Source organism: Helobdella robusta (assembly GCF_000326865.2).
Source record: "Helobdella robusta unplaced genomic scaffold HELROscaffold_3, whole genome shotgun sequence".
NCBI lineage: Eukaryota > Metazoa > Annelida > Clitellata > Rhynchobdellida > Glossiphoniidae > Helobdella > Helobdella robusta.
Genome location: NW_008704501.1, coordinates 1,680,851 through 1,700,056, shown reverse-complemented (window position 1 = coordinate 1,700,056; position 19,206 = coordinate 1,680,851). Strand labels below are relative to the sequence as shown.

The 19,206-nt window shown below is 31.6% G+C and overlaps 3 protein-coding genes across 3 annotated transcripts; 2 read left to right on the top strand and 1 right to left on the bottom strand.

Moving 5' to 3' along the window:
- Window positions 1-501: 501 nt before the first annotated feature.
- On the bottom strand, window positions 502-1,689 carry HELRODRAFT_161142 (hypothetical protein; the record flags this gene model as incomplete). Its single annotated transcript, XM_009021096.1, has 5 exons — window positions 502-661; window positions 877-879; window positions 935-1,026; window positions 1,106-1,177; window positions 1,456-1,689. The coding sequence occupies 5 exons, from the start codon at window positions 1,687-1,689 to the stop codon at window positions 502-504; spliced, it is 561 nt and encodes a 186-aa protein (XP_009019344.1).
- A 600-nt stretch (window positions 1,690-2,289) lies between these two features.
- On the top strand, window positions 2,290-12,168 carry HELRODRAFT_184959 (hypothetical protein). Its single transcript, XM_009021095.1, has 14 exons — window positions 2,290-2,386; window positions 3,451-3,575; window positions 3,905-3,979; window positions 4,060-4,118; window positions 4,195-4,244; window positions 4,348-4,399; window positions 4,494-4,546; window positions 4,855-4,929; window positions 5,408-5,478; window positions 5,923-6,009; window positions 6,266-6,342; window positions 6,457-6,503; window positions 10,877-10,969; window positions 11,933-12,168. Exons 1-14 carry the CDS (start codon window positions 2,320-2,322, stop codon window positions 12,025-12,027), a joined length of 1,026 nt encoding a protein of 341 aa, XP_009019343.1. The 5' UTR covers window positions 2,290-2,319; the 3' UTR covers window positions 12,028-12,168.
- A 1,167-nt stretch (window positions 12,169-13,335) lies between these two features.
- HELRODRAFT_161139 (hypothetical protein) lies at window positions 13,336-18,365 on the top strand (the record flags this gene model as incomplete). Its single annotated transcript, XM_009021094.1, has 11 exons — window positions 13,336-13,380; window positions 13,551-13,652; window positions 14,206-14,280; window positions 14,545-14,613; window positions 15,226-15,312; window positions 16,014-16,148; window positions 16,509-16,595; window positions 16,961-17,029; window positions 17,403-17,477; window positions 18,067-18,147; window positions 18,240-18,365. The coding sequence occupies 11 exons, from the start codon at window positions 13,336-13,338 to the stop codon at window positions 18,363-18,365; spliced, it is 951 nt and encodes a 316-aa protein (XP_009019342.1).
- Window positions 18,366-19,206: the final 841 nt, after the last annotated feature.

Here is a 19,206-nt window from a genome sequence, read left to right as displayed (position 1 = left end):
TGGCAGCTACAAGGGAATGATCAACCGAAACCAACCGTCTTTTCAGCCGCTCGTATGTCTCCCCATCTGTTTATCTGCCCTGTCAATCTAACTACACTCTGAACAACAGTTGCGGAAATTGTTCGAAGGAGCAACAACAATAATTTAAATTTATCACCAACACGTTAAAATATATTTAAAATTTTTGTGGTTTGCTCAAGCAAACTAAAAATAATGACAGTCTCAATGCTAAGATGTAATAAAAATCAACAACAGATTTATTTATGCAGAGTAAGATGTAACACTGAACGAATATTAAATAAAAACGAAACTTTTACCTTAAAGATAAATTAAATTAATGATAAAAACGAACCTAACTAATACAAATGAAGGATTCAAACTGAGAAAGCAAACAGGGAATGCTACAAACAACAGTCTAAAAAGTATTTTGATTATTCCATAATATACAAAACAACTGATATATCGAAGATGCCACACTAGATGTACAACTTGTATCCTGATCTACAGTTCATCTTTGTTCTTGTCAATCCAGTCTTTTACTTTATTAAGGTCATTGTCGATTTCCTCTTTGTCATAATAAGGCAATTTACTAAATGGGATTAAAAATTGAGTTACTTGAATCATTTTGAATGTAAGAGCAATCAATGATTTTTCAAGAAAGCTAGTTTTGAAAAAATTAAAATTTTTTTGTTTAACATGTAAACAAGCACCACCTGTCCTCATAATATCAATTCATTGTCTGATTATTTCATGTAGTAATTTTTTAGCATAACACAAGTGTTTACATGTTAGCACAATCAAGTTTTACTTTAACACTATATCACCCAAATGAAAAACAAAATTAAATTAATTGATCTAAATTTTTGAGGCACTAACTTTCTAATAAAATGAATAATAATGATAAAAATAAAATAAAAAATAACAGTAGACTAACCTGAACAGCAGTGATGTATAACGATCCACATATCCCCCAGGCTGACAGAATGTATCACAAGCCAGTTTACATAGGTAACAATATTTGCAGTACTAATGAACAAAAACAACAATATGCTTTCTATTAAAAGTAAAACTGATGGCAAAGCATATTTTACAAAAATTATCAAACCTTGCATAAATCACAGTTTGGTCTCGTGGGGCTTTTTGTGCATGGACAATCTCTGTCACACATCTTGCAAAACTGAATTAAATGAAAAATTAAATCAGACGAAAAAAATTAGACAACTGAATCACATGGAAAAAAAACACACACACTATCATAAGTAAGATATTGTATTTACTATTAAGTTAAAAATTTAACCATCATCGTGTTGTATTACAGTATGTATGTATGTATAGTAATTGATGTATAATTTCTTAATTAATTTAAAATTTTAAAACAAAAAATTTCCAAAAAAACCTTAAATAAGTAAATTAATAAATCTATTCTACATAAAATATAAATGTTTCTGACTGAACCTTGCAGTAGGTACAGTACCCACAAAGAGATCCTTTCTTATATTCCATCTCCGGATCCTGCTCTTTGCTCAGATCCATCTCCTCCTCTCCCGCTGCTCCTTCCTCCGCACTTTTCAAGTCACCGCCATATTCGGCATCAGGACTTTCCGCCAAAGGTTGTTGGTCCTCGTTTGCAAATGAATTGCAGCATAATGACAAGATTGTACACAACGCAAATAAATAAAATTTCTCCATTTTAATAAATTTTATCGGGAAAAATGATCGCAACCAGATAAATTTAAATCTGATTAACAAATTGCGACCAATAGAAGTCTTACAGGTTGATTCGCACAAACGTTATTCGTTGATGGGTTCTTGCATTTAAAAGTAAATCTACATTATTAATTTATTATTATGATTTCTATTTTAGTCGGCAAGTGCTAAGTTGACGCAAAAGCATCCAAAAACTTTATTTCAATTTTTAATTATAATTTTATGCCGTCGCGTGTTCCATGCTACGTGCAGTAATTATTCTTTTTACTTTCAACAGTTTATGCAATTTTACAAGCTAGTTTTAGAAGATAAGTACATGCATAAAATTGCATTGTGTTCTTCTCTTCTATTAAATTTAAATCAGCAATCCTATCCACCTATGGATCTATGCAATATATATATATATATATATATATAGGTACCTATCTAAATATATATATGTATCCATAAAATCCCAATACCCCAACCCCAATACACGATGATTCAAAAATTATTTAGACAAGAGACAAAATAAGCATTGCGATGATATAATATAAGATCTTTGTTTTAGTTAAACACCTTCACTTTTCAAAAAATAACAAACTCAGATACCCTAGGTTTTTAAATTACAAAATGAGCAAACGAAAGTCAATTTCTGACTCCAGCATGCCAAATAAAGACATTGTTGACTTTTTACTGGGTCTGCTATTTATTTTTTCAGTTTTATTTATTTGATTAAAGATGTCAGATGAATTTACTTTGCGTAATAAAATTAATCTGTTTTTAGATATCTAGACCTGTGATGAAAAATAGATCTTCTATAACTACAGGCAATGTTTAGCCCAGTGGCTGCACCGAGATGAGATTCCAAAACCAAAATTGTACAACATGAAGCTAATTTTGACCGTTTTGTGGTCTGCAGCCAGCCATTAATGATTAATTTATTGAAGTTTTAAAAACCTCAAAATGTAAATAAATATAAATAAATCAATATTTCATAGTCTCCATTTGTTATGACTTGAAATATATAAATAATAAAAGTTTTTAATGAAAACCTCAATTTTTAATGAAAAGAAGTACTGCAAAAAATGATGAGATGCATCAAAATTTAAATTAACTGCCCTGGCATTGGTTTGGCACATCCTTCTCCATACCTTTCACTAACAAATTATACTTTTTTCAAAACCTTAACAGTTATTCAAAAGAGGGGAGAAAAGACACCAAAAAGCGTCTTTTTAGAGTTTGTCGCCTGCAGAACTGCTTATTTTTATGTTACCGTCCTCAATAAACATATTTCTTGTTGGAAGATAAACGTAGGCTGCGTTGTTTTGAATAGAAACCAAGAATCTGTGATAGAAGCCATTTTCGATTGAACCTTATGAAAACCAACACTATTTTTGCACCAACTCAATAATTAACTGAGCATTCTTCTACCCTTTTCAGTATTCAGTCTTTTTTGATGCATAGTTTTTTTAAGGTTTAAATTTAAATTGTAAATTAAAGTACCTTCATTTATTTTCTCAGTATTTATAAGATTTTAATATAATTCATTGAAATATATAAATAAATCAATAGTTCATAGTCTTCATCCGTTATGGGTCGGACTTGAAATATATAAATAATAAAAGTTTTTATTTTTTTGTTTGAACTTATTTTGTACAAAACTTTTAGGATTTTTTTAAAATGTTTACATTTCTTTAAATCTGTGATAAATGTTAATGATAGCATAATGCATTAATGTCTGAAGAATTCACACAACTACAGAACTTGCAAATTATGAGAAGAATGTGACAAGGCAGGTGCATAAATACAATGCATACAGGAAAGCTGCTGGCTCCGTATCGAAACACACTGCTCCAATCACAAGTGGCAAGCAAGCGAAGGCACTGGTAAAATTTTTAATATGAACATCAGTTGCCTCTTCTAACAACGTTCACATTTAATAATTTTGTCTTCATATAAAGCAAAAGTTTTACTTTGATGCTGTCGTAACAACTTAATCCATTCAACAATGATACTAGGAGTTTGCTAATCATTTTGGATCTTCATATTAATCATCCATTAATAATATTGTATTTTGGTATATACAAACTCTGTTGAAATATCTGGATAGAAGGTTCTTTAAAGAATATTGCAAAATATTTCATCATAAAATAGCAGCATTCAGTTTCAATGTTTGAAATTTTCATTGATGTTTAAATCTTTTTTCTGAATGAAGGATGGAGTTGGTGAGAAGATAGCAAAGAAAATAGATGAGTTTCTTGCTACCGGCAAGCTTGAAAAATTAGAAAAAGTCTGTAGATTTTGTCTGTAGATCATTTCATTCTGTCTTTGTCTTAATTCTGTTAGATTTGAAAATAATTGTTTCTGCAGATAAGAAAAGATGAGATGAGCACGTCCATTGCTGAGCTTACCAAAGTTACTGGGATCGGGTAGGTCCCTATCTTCATATTTTCATATCGTCATTCGTAAGATGACTGTTATATTGGAGTTTAAATTTATTTTCAGGCCTGTTGCTGCCAGGAAATTTTTTGACAAAGGAATCAAATCCATCGAAGGTTTTATTTAAAGGCTCCTTTAAATAATTCATTTGATATAAAATAATTTGATATACATTTCGTCACTCCATAATTTGATTGACATTTTCGATAAAAATTTCAGATCTCAAGAAACATGTTGATCAACTGAATCATCACCAAAAAATTGGACTGAAGTTTGTTTAACATTTGAAATCTTTTGTTCCCAAATTTACTTTTCAAGTAGATTAATTTGGATTCTATTTTCAATTTCTTTTACGATAACAACAGATATTTTGAGGAGTTGGACAAGAGGATTCCAAGAAATGAAATGCTGGAACTTGAAGTGAAGACACTTTTTTCTATATTTCAATTTCGTGGTGGAATTCTGGTCATCTTCATTACTCTTCATTATTAACGATGCTCAAAACTTCATGCCATTTATTTCATCAGTTTGATAGTAAATGTAAATTATTATTTGAATGTGAAACCTACATCCAAAACATTTTCTAACAAAAAGCAGTGTTAAATCATTTCAAGGAAAAAAATTAAATTAATTATCACCTATTTATATAAATTAACACTCATTCGAATGAATATTTTTTTTATATTTTTCACACTTTTTTCATTTTATTGAAATTTAAAAATGAACAGAAAGTCATAAAGGAAGAAGTGAATGGAGTGGATGCCCTGTACATAGCTGAAATATGCGGAAGTTTCAGAAGGGGTCAGTGCTTGCTCGTCTACCTGCTTGACTGTTTTCGTTGTTTCCTTGCATTTTCGGTTCCCACCCCATCTTCGTTGCATTACTTTTACATTGCAATACGGCATGTTGTATGCAACTTAAATTACTTTCAAAACATTTTGAAATTGTTTTTTTCAAGCTTAGAATTGTCACATTCTTGTATGAGAGGTCCTCCACTTTTATTTGCACTCCTTACTTTCCAGTTGAAAAAAAAATGTTCAATATATTTTCACGACATAAAAATTGATTATTTTTAGTGATATACTGCGGCATTATATTATTTTATTCCACTACCAATTGATTCTTTACATTTTATTAGAGATTCGTTTATAGTTTAGTTATTCAAGCATCTATGAAGTTATGCGTAGGTCACTAAACTAATAATAATAACAATAATAATAATAATAATAATAATAATAATAATAATAATAATAATAATAATGATGAATTTGAAGTGTAGGAGCCGAGATGAGCGGTGATGTCGATGTTCTCCTAACCCACCCTTCGTTCACCTCACAGTCCAAGCAACATGTTACTATTGTGCATCATTCATTGAACCACTCAAATTTCACGCCGATACATTTGTATGATTACTCAAGTTTCATCTTGATACAAGATACATTATGCAAACATTATTTATATGATCCCTCATGTTGATACCAGATAAGATGCATAAATCATTTAAATGATAACTTAAAGAGTAAATGTTGATATCAGATACTCACACTATTTATTGTGTTTCTTAAGTTTCATGTTGATACAAGATACTCACATCATATCAATGACTATATGTATATCATAATTCACAATGCATGAATGACTAATTTTTGTGACAGTTCTAGTACATTATTACTTTAAAAAAAATAGCACTATTCGTAATTATAAATTATATATAATGATAAAAATAATTTGTTCACTTTCGATATAAAATATTTTAAAATGTTGTTCATGGTCACGCGAATCAAACGCATTCAGGCTGCATTGCTCCAGGCAGTGGTCGAGCGGTTGAGGTCAGTCACATTCATTACCGATACTTTATCTTTGGGAGACACCAAGTTTATGGTTCGTTCGTTTCAGTTTTTGGATGTCATTATTTTAATGAATTTATTGGCTTCCAAATTATTAAATGAACAATTTCCTTTTATTAACTTTTAAATCATGATTTTCTGTTTTTCTGTTCAGTTGGAAATCACCGTTACTAAAGTTAATTTGCCGATTGCCTTATTTATTTCTATCATTTCAATGAATGACTGTCGTCTGTGTGCGCCAAACATTTTTGTAGCGCTTGTTTTCTTGTATTCCAAAAACATTATTTCAGGGTATATGCAAACTGACTGACGACGATGATGATGATGACGGTGGCAAGAAGCACGGCCATCGCAGATTGGATATAAGGTCTTATAAATAATTTGCCATCGTCACAGTCCTCATCTACATTCATCCTTTTCATTATCATAATCTCTTTCATCACTATCATCACTACCAACATCATCATCATCATCATCAAAGATTGATACCTCACGACCAATACCCATGCGCTCTCCTCTACTTCACTGGTCAGTTTATTATTATTATCATTATTAATATTATTATTATTTTTAGTTTATTATTATTTTCAATTGATTATTAAATATGCTATTGACAGTGGTAACTAATTTTATTTTATCGTGTAATTATTAAAGGAGACACGCACACACATATATATGTATATTATTATTATTATTAGATTATTTATATATAAAGCGCCCTTTATTGTTCTCAAAAGCGCTAACAATGTAAAAGTTGATTAAATGCGCTAATGCAAAAGTTGATTAAATGTTTCACTTCAATCAAATCATATCATGAAAAGTTTGTCTGGAAAGATGGTTCTTTAGCTTTCTTCGAAATTTAGTAATTGACAACCCACGATTTCGCAAGTCGACCGGCAAACTGTTCCAAATGTTCGGTCCCATAACAGCGAAATCTCTGCAACCAACAGCAAGCTGAGTTTGTCGAATTGTTAACAAATCTAAATCGTTTGACCGTAACTTCTGACACTGTAACGGTGCATTTCTTGGAACAATTCGATCCATTAAATATCTCGGCGGTAATCCATTAATGCTTTTATACACCAGTAGGGCAATTTTAAAGACAATTCTTTGTTGAACGGGCAACCAATGAAGATTGAAGAGAATAGGAGTAACATGATCAAAATATGAACCACCAGTTAACAACTTGGCAGACCGATTTTGAATTAATTGTAACTGTGCAACATACTTTTTGGGTAAACCGTAGAATAAACTGTTGCAATAATCGATCCTCGAGTGAATGAACGAGTGAATTAAACATTGCAATGTATGCATATTTAGAGATCCTTTGATGAGTCTCAATTTTCTCAATTGGTAAGTACATTCTTTCAACAACAACTTTATGTGCAATTGCATTGTCATGTTTGTATCAAAAATAAATCCAAGATTTCGTGCTGATGCACAAAATTCGATGACAGATTCTTTTATTCTGATAGTGTTGATACCCACTCTATTCACTTGTTGCCATGTACCCACAGGCAAAAACTGGGTCTTGCATTGGTTCAACTTTAATCTTTGCCCCATCATCCAAACATCAATGGCTGATAAACACGATACTAAATCATCGACCACATCACCAAACGACGAGGGAGAGGAGTTGGCTATTATTCGGATGTCGTCAGCAAATGCATGAAACCTGAAATTGTACGACTCAATTATTGTGTAGACATCTGCTGTATAAAGCAAAAAGAGAATGGGACCTAAGACGGAACCCTGTGGTACACCGTATGACAAAGCATCGACAGCTGCCAAATTTGTTTTGAATAAAATTTGTTGAGTACGACCAGCAAGGTACGGCACGAACCACTTGTGAACGACTCCCGATAGTCCAAACGTTTGCTTCAGTTTTTTGAGAAGCAATGCATGATCGACGCAATCGAACGCCGAGCTCATGACCAAGAGAGCAAGCAATGACACATTTTGTTCGTCCATTGATGAATACAACCTTGACGAAACATCAATTAAAGCCGTTTCCGTTGAGTGAAACACACGATAACCCGACTGGTGAACCGGCAGAAGATTATGAATTTTCAAATGAGAAGCAAATTGTGATAAAACGATTCTTTCAACCAACTTTGACAAAAACATAAGGTTAGATACAGGTCGGTAATTTTTTAACTCATGTCTATCAAGAGAATTCTTCTTCAAAATCGGTGTAACAACAGCATTTTTAAACGTTGATGGAAATGAGCCAGAACTTAAACACAAATTTATGAAAAACGTTAAAAACGGTAAAAACAAATCAACAAATCTTTTAAGAATTTTTGTGGGCACACAATCAAGAAAACAAGATTTTGATGGAGACTCTAAAATGACTTTTTTTATGTAGCTGTCAGTACAGGGCGAAAAGTTTGAAAAAAAAGATTCTTCATCAAGATCACATGGAGTGAATGTTGGTTCATCACAATGATTAGTTGAATTACGAACATCATCAATTTTGCTTTTGAAAAACTTGGAAAAGTCAAGAGAACTATGATCAACTTCTGATACATCCATTACCTGTTCCATTCCAAGCAAACCGTTAACGGCATTCCAAAGACGTTTTGGTTTGTTACTATTTGATTCCACCAAGTCTTTCCAATAACAATTTTTTTTTGACAAACAAGCAATATTTATCTTTAATAGCTTGTCGCCAGATATTCTTATTTTTATCACTTGGGTTGTTCGATAAACCCGTTCTAATCCGCGACATAGCCTTTTCAAATCCCTGCACTATCCGTCGAACCAAGGGGCTAATGGAACATGTTTAGAGTTGACATAGTGTAGTGGAGCCACTTCATCAACAACCCTCCTCATCTCACGATCAAACAACACAAATGCATCATCCACGTCATCACTATCAAACGGACCACTGATTGGAGAGTTTAAAATTAGTGATTTAAAACGATGTGTATCCAAACGGTTCCAAGAGCGTACCAACCGTCTTGTTGTCAATGGTAGCCTGACACTGACCGAGAATGAAACATTAATCAGACCATGATTTGAATAAACACCACTGGGATCCACTCTACAATTAGACAAAGGAATATCAGGAGTGGACGCAACTAAATCAAGTGTGCCACCCAAGTTATGGGTAGGCTCATTAACCACGTTTGTTAACTGAAACGAATCAAATATTTCAAGCAGATTAATTGAGTGTGTATCACCAGGCCTTTCAATATGAATGTTAAAATCCCCAGCTACTATCAAACCATCACCCAATGCAAATAAATGTTCCAACACCGATGTCAGCTCACCAAAAAACAAAGATGTGACCAATTTTGAACCTGGTCTGCAAATACCAAAAACAAAAACTTTGCGACGCTCAAAAGAAAATTCAACTATAATAGCCTCGAAGGTCTGAAAAACCGGAACTTCAATTTTCCTGGCCGTGAACATTTTCTTGAAAAAAACAATAAGACCACCATGGTAAGGATCATGAGGCCTCAACACTTGCAAGAAACTAAAACCTGGCGGCATGGCCAACTGAATAGAAGGATCTTCAGGAGAACCATGCCACGTTTCACACAAAAGGAAAATGTCCAATCCACCAGATAACAATTGATAAACAACATTAAACTTTGCTATAACAGACCTTATATTAAGAAGACCAAAATTTAATACTAGATGATTGCAGTTTTTTGAAGCTTTACTATTTTCCAGCGTCCCACTTGGCCCCTCACTCGGTATAAAAAATGGCCATCATTAGCTTCTTTAGTTTTAGCTTCGGCAATCAATTCTCGCAGCTCAACGCGCTGATCACGTGTTAGATCATGACTGATTTTGATTTTGTTGAATTCACCCTCGAGAGACTTAATTTTCGAAATACTACGCATGACTCTGTTTTTGATGACAAAACTGGCGAATTTAACAATAACTGGACGTGGAGTTTTGGAATCATCAATTTTCCTCCCTTGTCTGGTGACTCTTAAAATATCATCATCCTTGATAGAGTTATCAGTGAGAGAGCGCAAAATAGCAGAAACTGAATCATTGTCCTTTCTATTAGATTCAATTAAGTTGAAAATAATGACGTTGTTTTCTCTCTCTTTGATAGTATTCACCACTTCGAGGGTACGCTGCACAACCTTGACGTCATTTTTAACCGCATCGATACCCTGTTTGACTATACCAGTCCAAGATTCATTCATCTGCTGCTTGAAATTGTCAAATGATTTATCGAGCGTATTGTCGACGCTGTTGATCTGGTTCAACCTATCACCATTTGCTACTACCAATTGCTTTAGTTCGCAAAAATCTTTACATAACGCGGTTGTATGTTTAGAAATCTTTTTAATTATCTTTTTAATTAATTTAATCTTTTTAAATCTTGTATATATATATATATATATATATATATATATATACATATATTTTTCCATATTTATAGCTACTTTATTGGCTCGTCATTGTTGTTGCATTGCCATCCGAATCTATCTGATGGTTATGAGAATAGAATCATAAACTGAATTACCATAAAAATAACTGTTACTGATCTTACCTCAATAAGTTTACAAATGCTGAAACATGAGCAAGGCATCGTGTAGTGCGTTGGTCACTCAACACCTATCCACACACAGAGCGTTCGTCGTTTATGCCTCTCAGCAGTCCAACAAATTTCCAAATTAAAGAGAGAACATTTTTACGAATTTTTCATGTCTGCATTTTTTAATTTCGGTTTTCTTTTATGAATACCATTAAAATGTTTCAAGTGATGATTTGTTTCAGCGCATTTTAGCAATGACTACATGATATTACGTATAACCTTTTTATGATGGTGATAATGTGATGACACGACAATAATGCATTGTGTTGGTTGATGATATTTTCATGATGATGTTGATGGCGATGATGTCATTATATTATATTGACTGATGACGAAGGTAGTGACGTATTCAACAAGAACATGCGTACACTGGCTCTCAGCAAGGGTTTCACCATCAACGAATACTGCATCAGACCCCTCGGAACTACTGGTTTGTTGGTTTAGTTAGTTGGCAGGTTTGTTGGCTGGTTTGTTGGTTGGTTTGTTGGTTGGTTGGCTGGTTGGTTGGTTGGTTTGTTTGTTGGTTGGTTTGCTGGTTGGTTGGTTGGTTTGTTTGCTGGTTGGTTTGTTGGCTGGCTGGATTGATTAATTAGTCGTTCGTTATTAGTTGGTTTTTTTTTTTTGATTGGTTGATTGGTTGGTCAATTGGTTAGTTCATTGGCTAACCTGCTGAGTAGCTGGTTATTTGGTAATTTAATTAATAACTGTTGTGATACATATATGCATTTTTACATTACATTTTTTTTTGATTTATATATCCATATCAATGTAGGGTTCTGAGCTTCGTACACACAAGTATAATGTTTATACTCGAATGTTTTCTTTATTATTTTTACAACTTGATATGTGAGTAGGCAGTGGCGAATCTAGAGGTGTTATTATAGGCGCCCTTTATAGGCGTTATTTGTGTTAAAAATTAGTAAAAATGGTTGTTCAAAAGTAGTGTTTTTGAAGGAAAAATAGACATTGCCAGAAAAGTTTGCTCTCTAGTCACAATGTTGGACATGGACATGGAAAAATTTAGGAAAAAAATTTGAAATTCCCCCCGGTTATCAAATAAGAAAATCTTGGCCCTTTCCCCCGTCAAAGTTGTCTAGATCCGCCACTGTGAGTAGGTACTACAAGTACTTGAATATGCTCTTAAAAACGTCACCGGCCTGACCGAACTAAGTAACCAATCACAATTATGATAATTTTTTAATTGATGTAAGTAATTTTTATGTATTCGTGCCATCGAACACAATTCTATTCCTCAAACCGCTTGTTAATGTAAATTCACTTTTTGGTTAATCTTTTCCTAAAAGGATGAAAGTAAATATAAATTTTATATTTTATTAATATAAATTGATTGTTTTTTAATAGAAATTGAATAATTATGAAATAAATATTGCAGGTGTGCCAGGTGAACCACTGGATGTAACGTGCGAGAAAGATATTTTCGATTACATTGGAATGGAATTCAAGGAGCCGCCAGAAAGGAATGATTAATTCTGCTGCGATCTCCAATACGAATTATATTCCAAACTATATCTTTTTTAAATTATTTGTAGAAATACAATTAACTTTATTACTTTTTTAGCAATTTTTTGTCTCTTGTACTGTATGGTTATTTTTTGATGAATATTATTTACAATAAACGCTTGGACGTTTCATTGAATTCTATGTCATTATGTAATTTTTAAAATGATTAATCATTAATTTATATAATGAGCACAAGTTCAATTTCAAAATTCATAAATTTATTCAGATTTGTGGTTAGTTCAGTCATTCGAACTCCTACTACTAGGGATATTTTTGATAGGGCTATGGTCAAATTTAACAATTTCTCAGAAATTTTGATTTCACTGCTGACCGTGTTGCAGCCTCTGCAGAATTGTGGAATTCGTATAAGAATGCAGGATTTAAAATGAAAATTACTAAAAAATGTGGAATACGTGAAAAGATATCATCAATTTCTTCTAAAAAACCCAAGCTTCCATCTATTTAAAGTTTTTTTCTGCCTACGCACCACACAATGCAATAACTGGAGACACGCCAGCGCAACTAGCAAATACACGGAGGAACATCTTTCCCTCCAAATTTTTGAATTCAATATAAAATTTTTAGAAAAAATAAATAAAAGTTAAATTGATCAGACCAATTAGACTTTTTTTAGAGTTAAAATGTTGTAAAATGTGTTTAAGATATTTGACTGAATGACATGACTTCATATGTTCAATAGAAGGGCAATATATAGCGTTGTCGTTATTCATCATATAATACTGCATATTTGACATGTAATGTATAAACGTACAACCGCTCTATTGTACATGTAAACATAAGATTATAATTGTATTATTTTGTGGTATATTGTGTAACTGTGTACACAAACTCAGTGTCTTTGAATAAAACAAGAATCTTAAAGTGCATTAAAGTGCATCACATAGCCAGTATATGATATATATGTGTGTTTGAATGTGTTTCTTTATTTTTATTTTCCATAAACAAATGTATGTATTCAATTGTACTGTACGCAGGCAGTCCGATGAAATTTCATTGCATGCACTAGCTAGCAGCTCATGTTGGATGCACGTATATTCATATTGTATACTAGGTAAGGTAGAGTACTTAATATATAGTATGTATATACGATTGTGCAGGTATGTTAAATTAACACTTCGTAAATAAATACTGTAAGTCTCCTACGCTTTTGCTGACAAACAAGAGAACGAACAGGGCATCAAATTGTTTAAACAAACAAACAGAAAGAAGAGGTTGGGCAAGCAAATTTTGAATTGTTTGTTTGCATCAGTCAAAATGTCATCGGTCGTTCCGTTTCGCCGATTTTTCATTCCTATTTCGGTGAGTAGCTTGGCTTTGTTTTTAATTTTAAGATTTGTTGGATTTGGATTGTATGTATTTTGTATTCCTGTATTGTAAATAATAAATAAATAATGACAAATAATACATCTTTTAATTTAATCACTTCTACATATTCAATTTATTTATCTTATTTTAAAATTGTTTGTCAGGCTGTGTTCTTGAGAAAACAACTTCAACTCACTTCCCATGTTCATGTTCAGAAGCTCATCTTTCTACAGCATGAAAACCAGCTTCCTCTTATCAACTCTGGAGTAATTTACAATTTGATTTGATTATCTTTTTTTCTTCTAATTTTAAAATAAATAAAGTGATACATTGAAGTGCATACAGGAGTGGCTGAAATTATTATTTTGAATATTAACTGAGTGAGATAGAAATTAAAATAAATGACTAAGAAAAACAAGATTACGTATGATGGTTTTTTTAATGGTTAGTAAGAAAAATAGTTGTTTCAAGACTTAGCTCTGTTTCAATAAACATCATAAAATACATTTTTTATTGAAAATTGGGTTAATTTTGGTTATTATTCTGCAAATAGCAAGTAAGGTTTTTGCAGTAGTTTTGTAATTTCAGTCCAAACATTGAAATAAAATTTTATTTAAATTTTTGGATGATATTTGATTGTAAAAATTTTATTGATTTCCAAATCTTTTATGTTGCTGTTATATGTTGTGCAGTAGTCATATATAAGCTAACGGATAATTGGGATGAATAACTCTTTCTATAATCATTGTATTAAAATTTTTGATCTTAAATTTTCACGAGTTCCAAGTATGTAAAGTAAACATCTGTTTTTTCATGCAGATTCGATGTTTATCATCCAAGGGATCATTCACTGATATTGTAGATGATGTCAAGAAAACCGGTCTGGATTTAAAGGTAAAAAATTTGCAATGTTTTTCAGTGTATTCAAATTCTAACTACTTCAATAATTGCATTGTATTGTTGATGAGAATCATGCTAGAGCAGTATAGGTATGCTTAGATCTTATCTTTTCTGTTTTCTCACTCAAATTTTCATTTTCAGAGCTTACATTTTTTGCAATTTACAATTTATTTTAAATATAAATTTGCTTTGCCGTTATGTCTGCAGAATCTTTTTGTTATTTTTACCTTTTAAATATAATTTAATTTTATTTCTAAGGAAAAAGTGGCAGAAAGAGCAGAGGTTGTCAAAGATCAACTTTCAAATATTCCAGGAAAAATGAAAGAAGTATATCATAAATGATTTTATTCTCTATATTATTATTTGAGTATCAAGATAATAATTGAAGGCATAATTTCACTTTTCTCAATTACATTCCTACTAACATGCACATCAGGATAGGGATGTGAATAAACCTTATATGCATTTTGTATGTTTATGGTATATGTTTTATATACCTAAATACACATTTGAACACATCTAATTCAATTGTAAATCCAATCCTTCGCCACATGGGTATAATAATCAAAGTTTAAATTAATTGCATGAGATGAAGATGCTAGATACATCTCAATGCTAGCTGCTCAATTGAAATTTAATTTGAAAACGGTCAATAAACACTATTTTATCAATAATTCAATTTTTTTTATTTTATATTGTGTGTTTTATTGTTTTCTCCACTGTTTCTACCAACTATTTTCACCTTCACCTTGACCAGTAGAGCTCCAATGCCCCCCTAGAGAATGAAATGGCCCCCAGGTGGGATCACTTTGGGAAATGCTGTTTTAGACTCAATGTTTTCGTTTTGTTATCATAGATTTTATGAGATTTTCTCTGACGAAATTTGTAGCAAATTCAGAACAAGCCTTTTTTATTTTGTATATTATAATTTATTTTAAGACAATGGAAGCAGTAAAAGATTCTGAAATTTCTAAAAAGGGAAAAGATTTTGTGGAGAATGTAAAAGGAACTGTGATTGAAAAAGCGGTAAGCTTTCATTCATCAATATTTTTGTATCAATTTGTAAATATTGAAAACAATAGTAGTAGTAGTTGTTGTAGTTGTTGTAGTTGTTGTAGTAGTAGTAGTAGTTGTAGTAGTAGTTGTAGTAGTAGTAGTAGTAGTAGTAGTAGTAGTAGCAGCATTAACGCTGTTCTGGAGGTTATCCAAAGAGCATGCTGTCAGGCATGCTAGCACAGCTGATTCGTTGATTGATTGTTGTTCATCCAACAATCAATGCCTGCTTTAAATTTGTTCATTGATTGTGTCTCAACAAGTTCATCTGGTAATGAGTTCCAAGTATTTGCGACTCTATTGAATAAGTAATTCTTTCTGCCTCTGTCTTTTTAACTCTTTAAAATACTTCAAACTGTGACCTCAGGTTTTGGTGTTGACTATGCTAAAACGATTATTTAAATCAACTTTATCCAAACAATGCATGATTTTAAACAACTGAATCAAATCTCATCTTTTTCTTCTTTCCACCAAGGTTGTTAATCCTAATTTTTTAAGACGATCTTCGTAAGCTAGGTTTCTTATAAATGGAACCAACTTTGTCGCTCTTTGTTGCTCAATGTTTTAATTATTTTGTCAAATAATAATTTACTTCTAAAATAAATGTGCTTCAGTCATGTTCACAAAAGCTTTTTATTATTTTGATCCATTTTAACATTACTTAAAAAATTAAGATGAGCAGTAAATTGGAAAATAATTTTTTACTCTTAATGTGCTATCTTTTAATCTCGTTTCCTAAGGAAAAAGCGGCTGAAGGAGCAGAGGCTGTTAAAGAGAAAATTTCGAATATTCCAGAAAATGTGAAAGAAGTACGTCACAATTTTATGCATCATGTGTATCAAGATAGAAATTATTTCATTTTTAGCACTCTCAGTCCAGGGAAGTTTAGACTAGATGCGCCGTATTTCGCACCTAACACCATTGGAAACAGTATTGATATCACACAATAATTATGTTTTTCACATGAAATCTTTTTTATCATTTTTATTATTATAATAATGCAAACGCTTCAAGGTCAATGTTGAGGTTTAGATGCTATAGTTTAATTCCTATATTAACATTTCATTCTCATACTTATTGCTTTCCCAACTGTGTTATTAGATATTCAATTATGCTGCTATGCAACAAATAAGAAGATTCCCAATTACAAAAAATTCATTTGTTTCTAGACATTGGAAGTGGCAAAAGATTCTGAATTTTCAAAAAAAGGAAAAGAGTTTATGGAGAACGTCAAAGGAACTGTGGTTGAAAAAGCAGTAAGTAGACTTTCATTGTGGTATCGATTTTAGCATAAACTCATAAAAAATATTAAAAAATTGGAAATATATTAATTCTTGTTAAACCGCTATAGAAAAACTAATAATAATTTTCTATGTTATGGACATTCAGCTGAAGCAAAATCTGCCAATAAGGCGTTAGATAAAGATTGATTCAAAATTTGCTATTTTTTTAAAAGTTGATATGTTTATTTTTGAAGCTTAACTTTTATTTCTTTACAAATCATTTGTAGCTGGTTAAAAAATTTGATTTTTACAAGTTATTTACATTACTTTTTGTAACATTTACTTCAGAAGTTACTATTTTTACTATTGATGTGGTAAATTTTAAATTTGTTTCTAAGGAAAAAGCAGCTGAAGGAGCAGAGGCTGTCAAAGAGCAACTTTCAGACTTTCCAGGTAAAGTGAAAGAGGTATGTCCTGATTGGTTTTATGCTCTACGTCAATATAATTAAATAATATTTTTGCTAATTCTGATTTAACTTCTATTCTCATAGCTAATATTTTGGTATGTGTCAATAATTTTGCTGGTTGTTATTTTTTGGAAAGAATTGTTTCTATCCACTTTCTTTTTTTTTGAAATTGAGTGGCTGAGATTCTAAAGAGTTGGCACTGCCAGCATATGAATTTTTTTAGCATGCACATTTGGAGTTGTGCATTACGGGATTGCATCTTGATTATCATGTAATAAATTTTCAAAAGTTCGGGAGATGGTGGTGTACAGGTGTAAGCACTGTTGTAATCAGCATAATTTTATAATTTATAGATATTTTCTAAATTTAACAGACCTTTGAAAGCATCAAAGATTCAGAATATGCCAAGAAAGGATGGGAAGCAGCTGAATCTATCAAATCAACTGTGGTCAGTTTTATCACTTACAGTTAGAATTTATTTTTTAGTCAGCTGTTGCATCACCATTATTAACATTTAAAGACATTTATTCAAAGTAGATGTGGGATGGAATTTAAATTTGTTACCGATTCTCTCTTCCGAACCAATTTGGTTGACAGTATTGATTGCGATATGGATTGTTTAAAATTTTATGAAAACATATTTTACATTCAGCGACGTTTAAAAGTGTGTAGGAAACCAGTCGTCTGATTGGATAACGTTTTACACATAGCCGAAAATTTTAGTTTTAGATGGCCGGTGGTGGTGAAATTTTTACTAGTTTTCGTCACTTTTGATGAATGTATTTTCGATCATATTTGTGGAAAATGTGCCATTGTAACTGATGACTTTTTTTTATCTTTTCCGGTAATATTATATTCAATGTTCAAAATTTCAAGACACTTCGGCAGTAAAATGTCTGAAACGTCACTGCTTGTAATTAATTATTTTAATAAATATTCTGGTACATGTCGTTGTTTTTGTTTCGCACATTTATTATTATTCACTTTTTTTAATAAAATGGGATTGTAACCTATTATTAAATTTTTAACTTTTGCAGCAAAATATTGGCGAGGCAGTGACCAAAAAATCAGAAAAAGTTAAGGAACAACTTGCAGACATGCCTGAAAACGCAAAAGAGGTTTGTCCAAGTATTTCATTTCAATGTTTGTTTAAAGAACATACGTAATTGTGTAGTTGTTGAAAGAAAATTGCTTGCTAATAACTCTACAGAAATATAAACAAGCGATGGAATCAGAGTACGCCAAAAAAGGTCGCAAGTTTGTAGAGGATACAAAGGAGAAGATGTGGAAGGATAAGAAGCACGGGAAGAAGCACAAGCACCGTGATGATGATTGATTGTTAGTTCAATCTAGTTATTGGTTCAATGCGTTGTTTGTTAGTTTGTTGCACCAATCTCTTTTGCTTTTTGTCATTAGTTGCTTTTGAACATATTTCGTAGATTTTCATTCATTTTTGTTGTGGTTTTGTTATCAATATTGTTTTGAAACGATTAAGTTAATCGTTATTATAAGCTTAACTCACAACACCAATCAGTACTAACTGTGTACATTATCATCAATGTATGAGCTTTTTTAAATACTGCAATCATCATCAACCCCAAATTGAGATAGCAACCGTCATTTCAAATGTCAACGTCTTGCGTTATATCATCATCATTATCATCATCATGTACGCTGGCTACTTTTTTGGTCATTTGAATTCTGAAACTATCATCATTTCAGCATCAAGTTTGAATTTATGCGACAGAGAAGACAAAAATTAACATGTGAAATGTAATGAATGAATATATCCAAAGCCTTCCATCACATGCCTTTAGATTTCCTAATGAAATTTTTAATAGTCTTTAAATATTTTCTTTCCTTTTTTACTTAAATGTTTAAAACCTTCTATTTTGTCGTAAAATGTTTGGGCCCATCTATATTTGTTAACAACCCTGAAAATAAATAAATCCATGAACAGGATAGGGCTAAATTATTCTATTTTTTTTTTTAATAACATTATTTTGTCCATATTTTTAAGTTATTTTTGACAAACTTTTATACCGGTATATTATATTTGTTCGTCGTAGAATCTCATTCATAATTTAAACGTGCTTGCGCTTAAACCAAATTAACATCTGCATTAGCCTAATTCTATATGTTTTTTCAGATAATAAAGTTATTTATTTTCATACTTT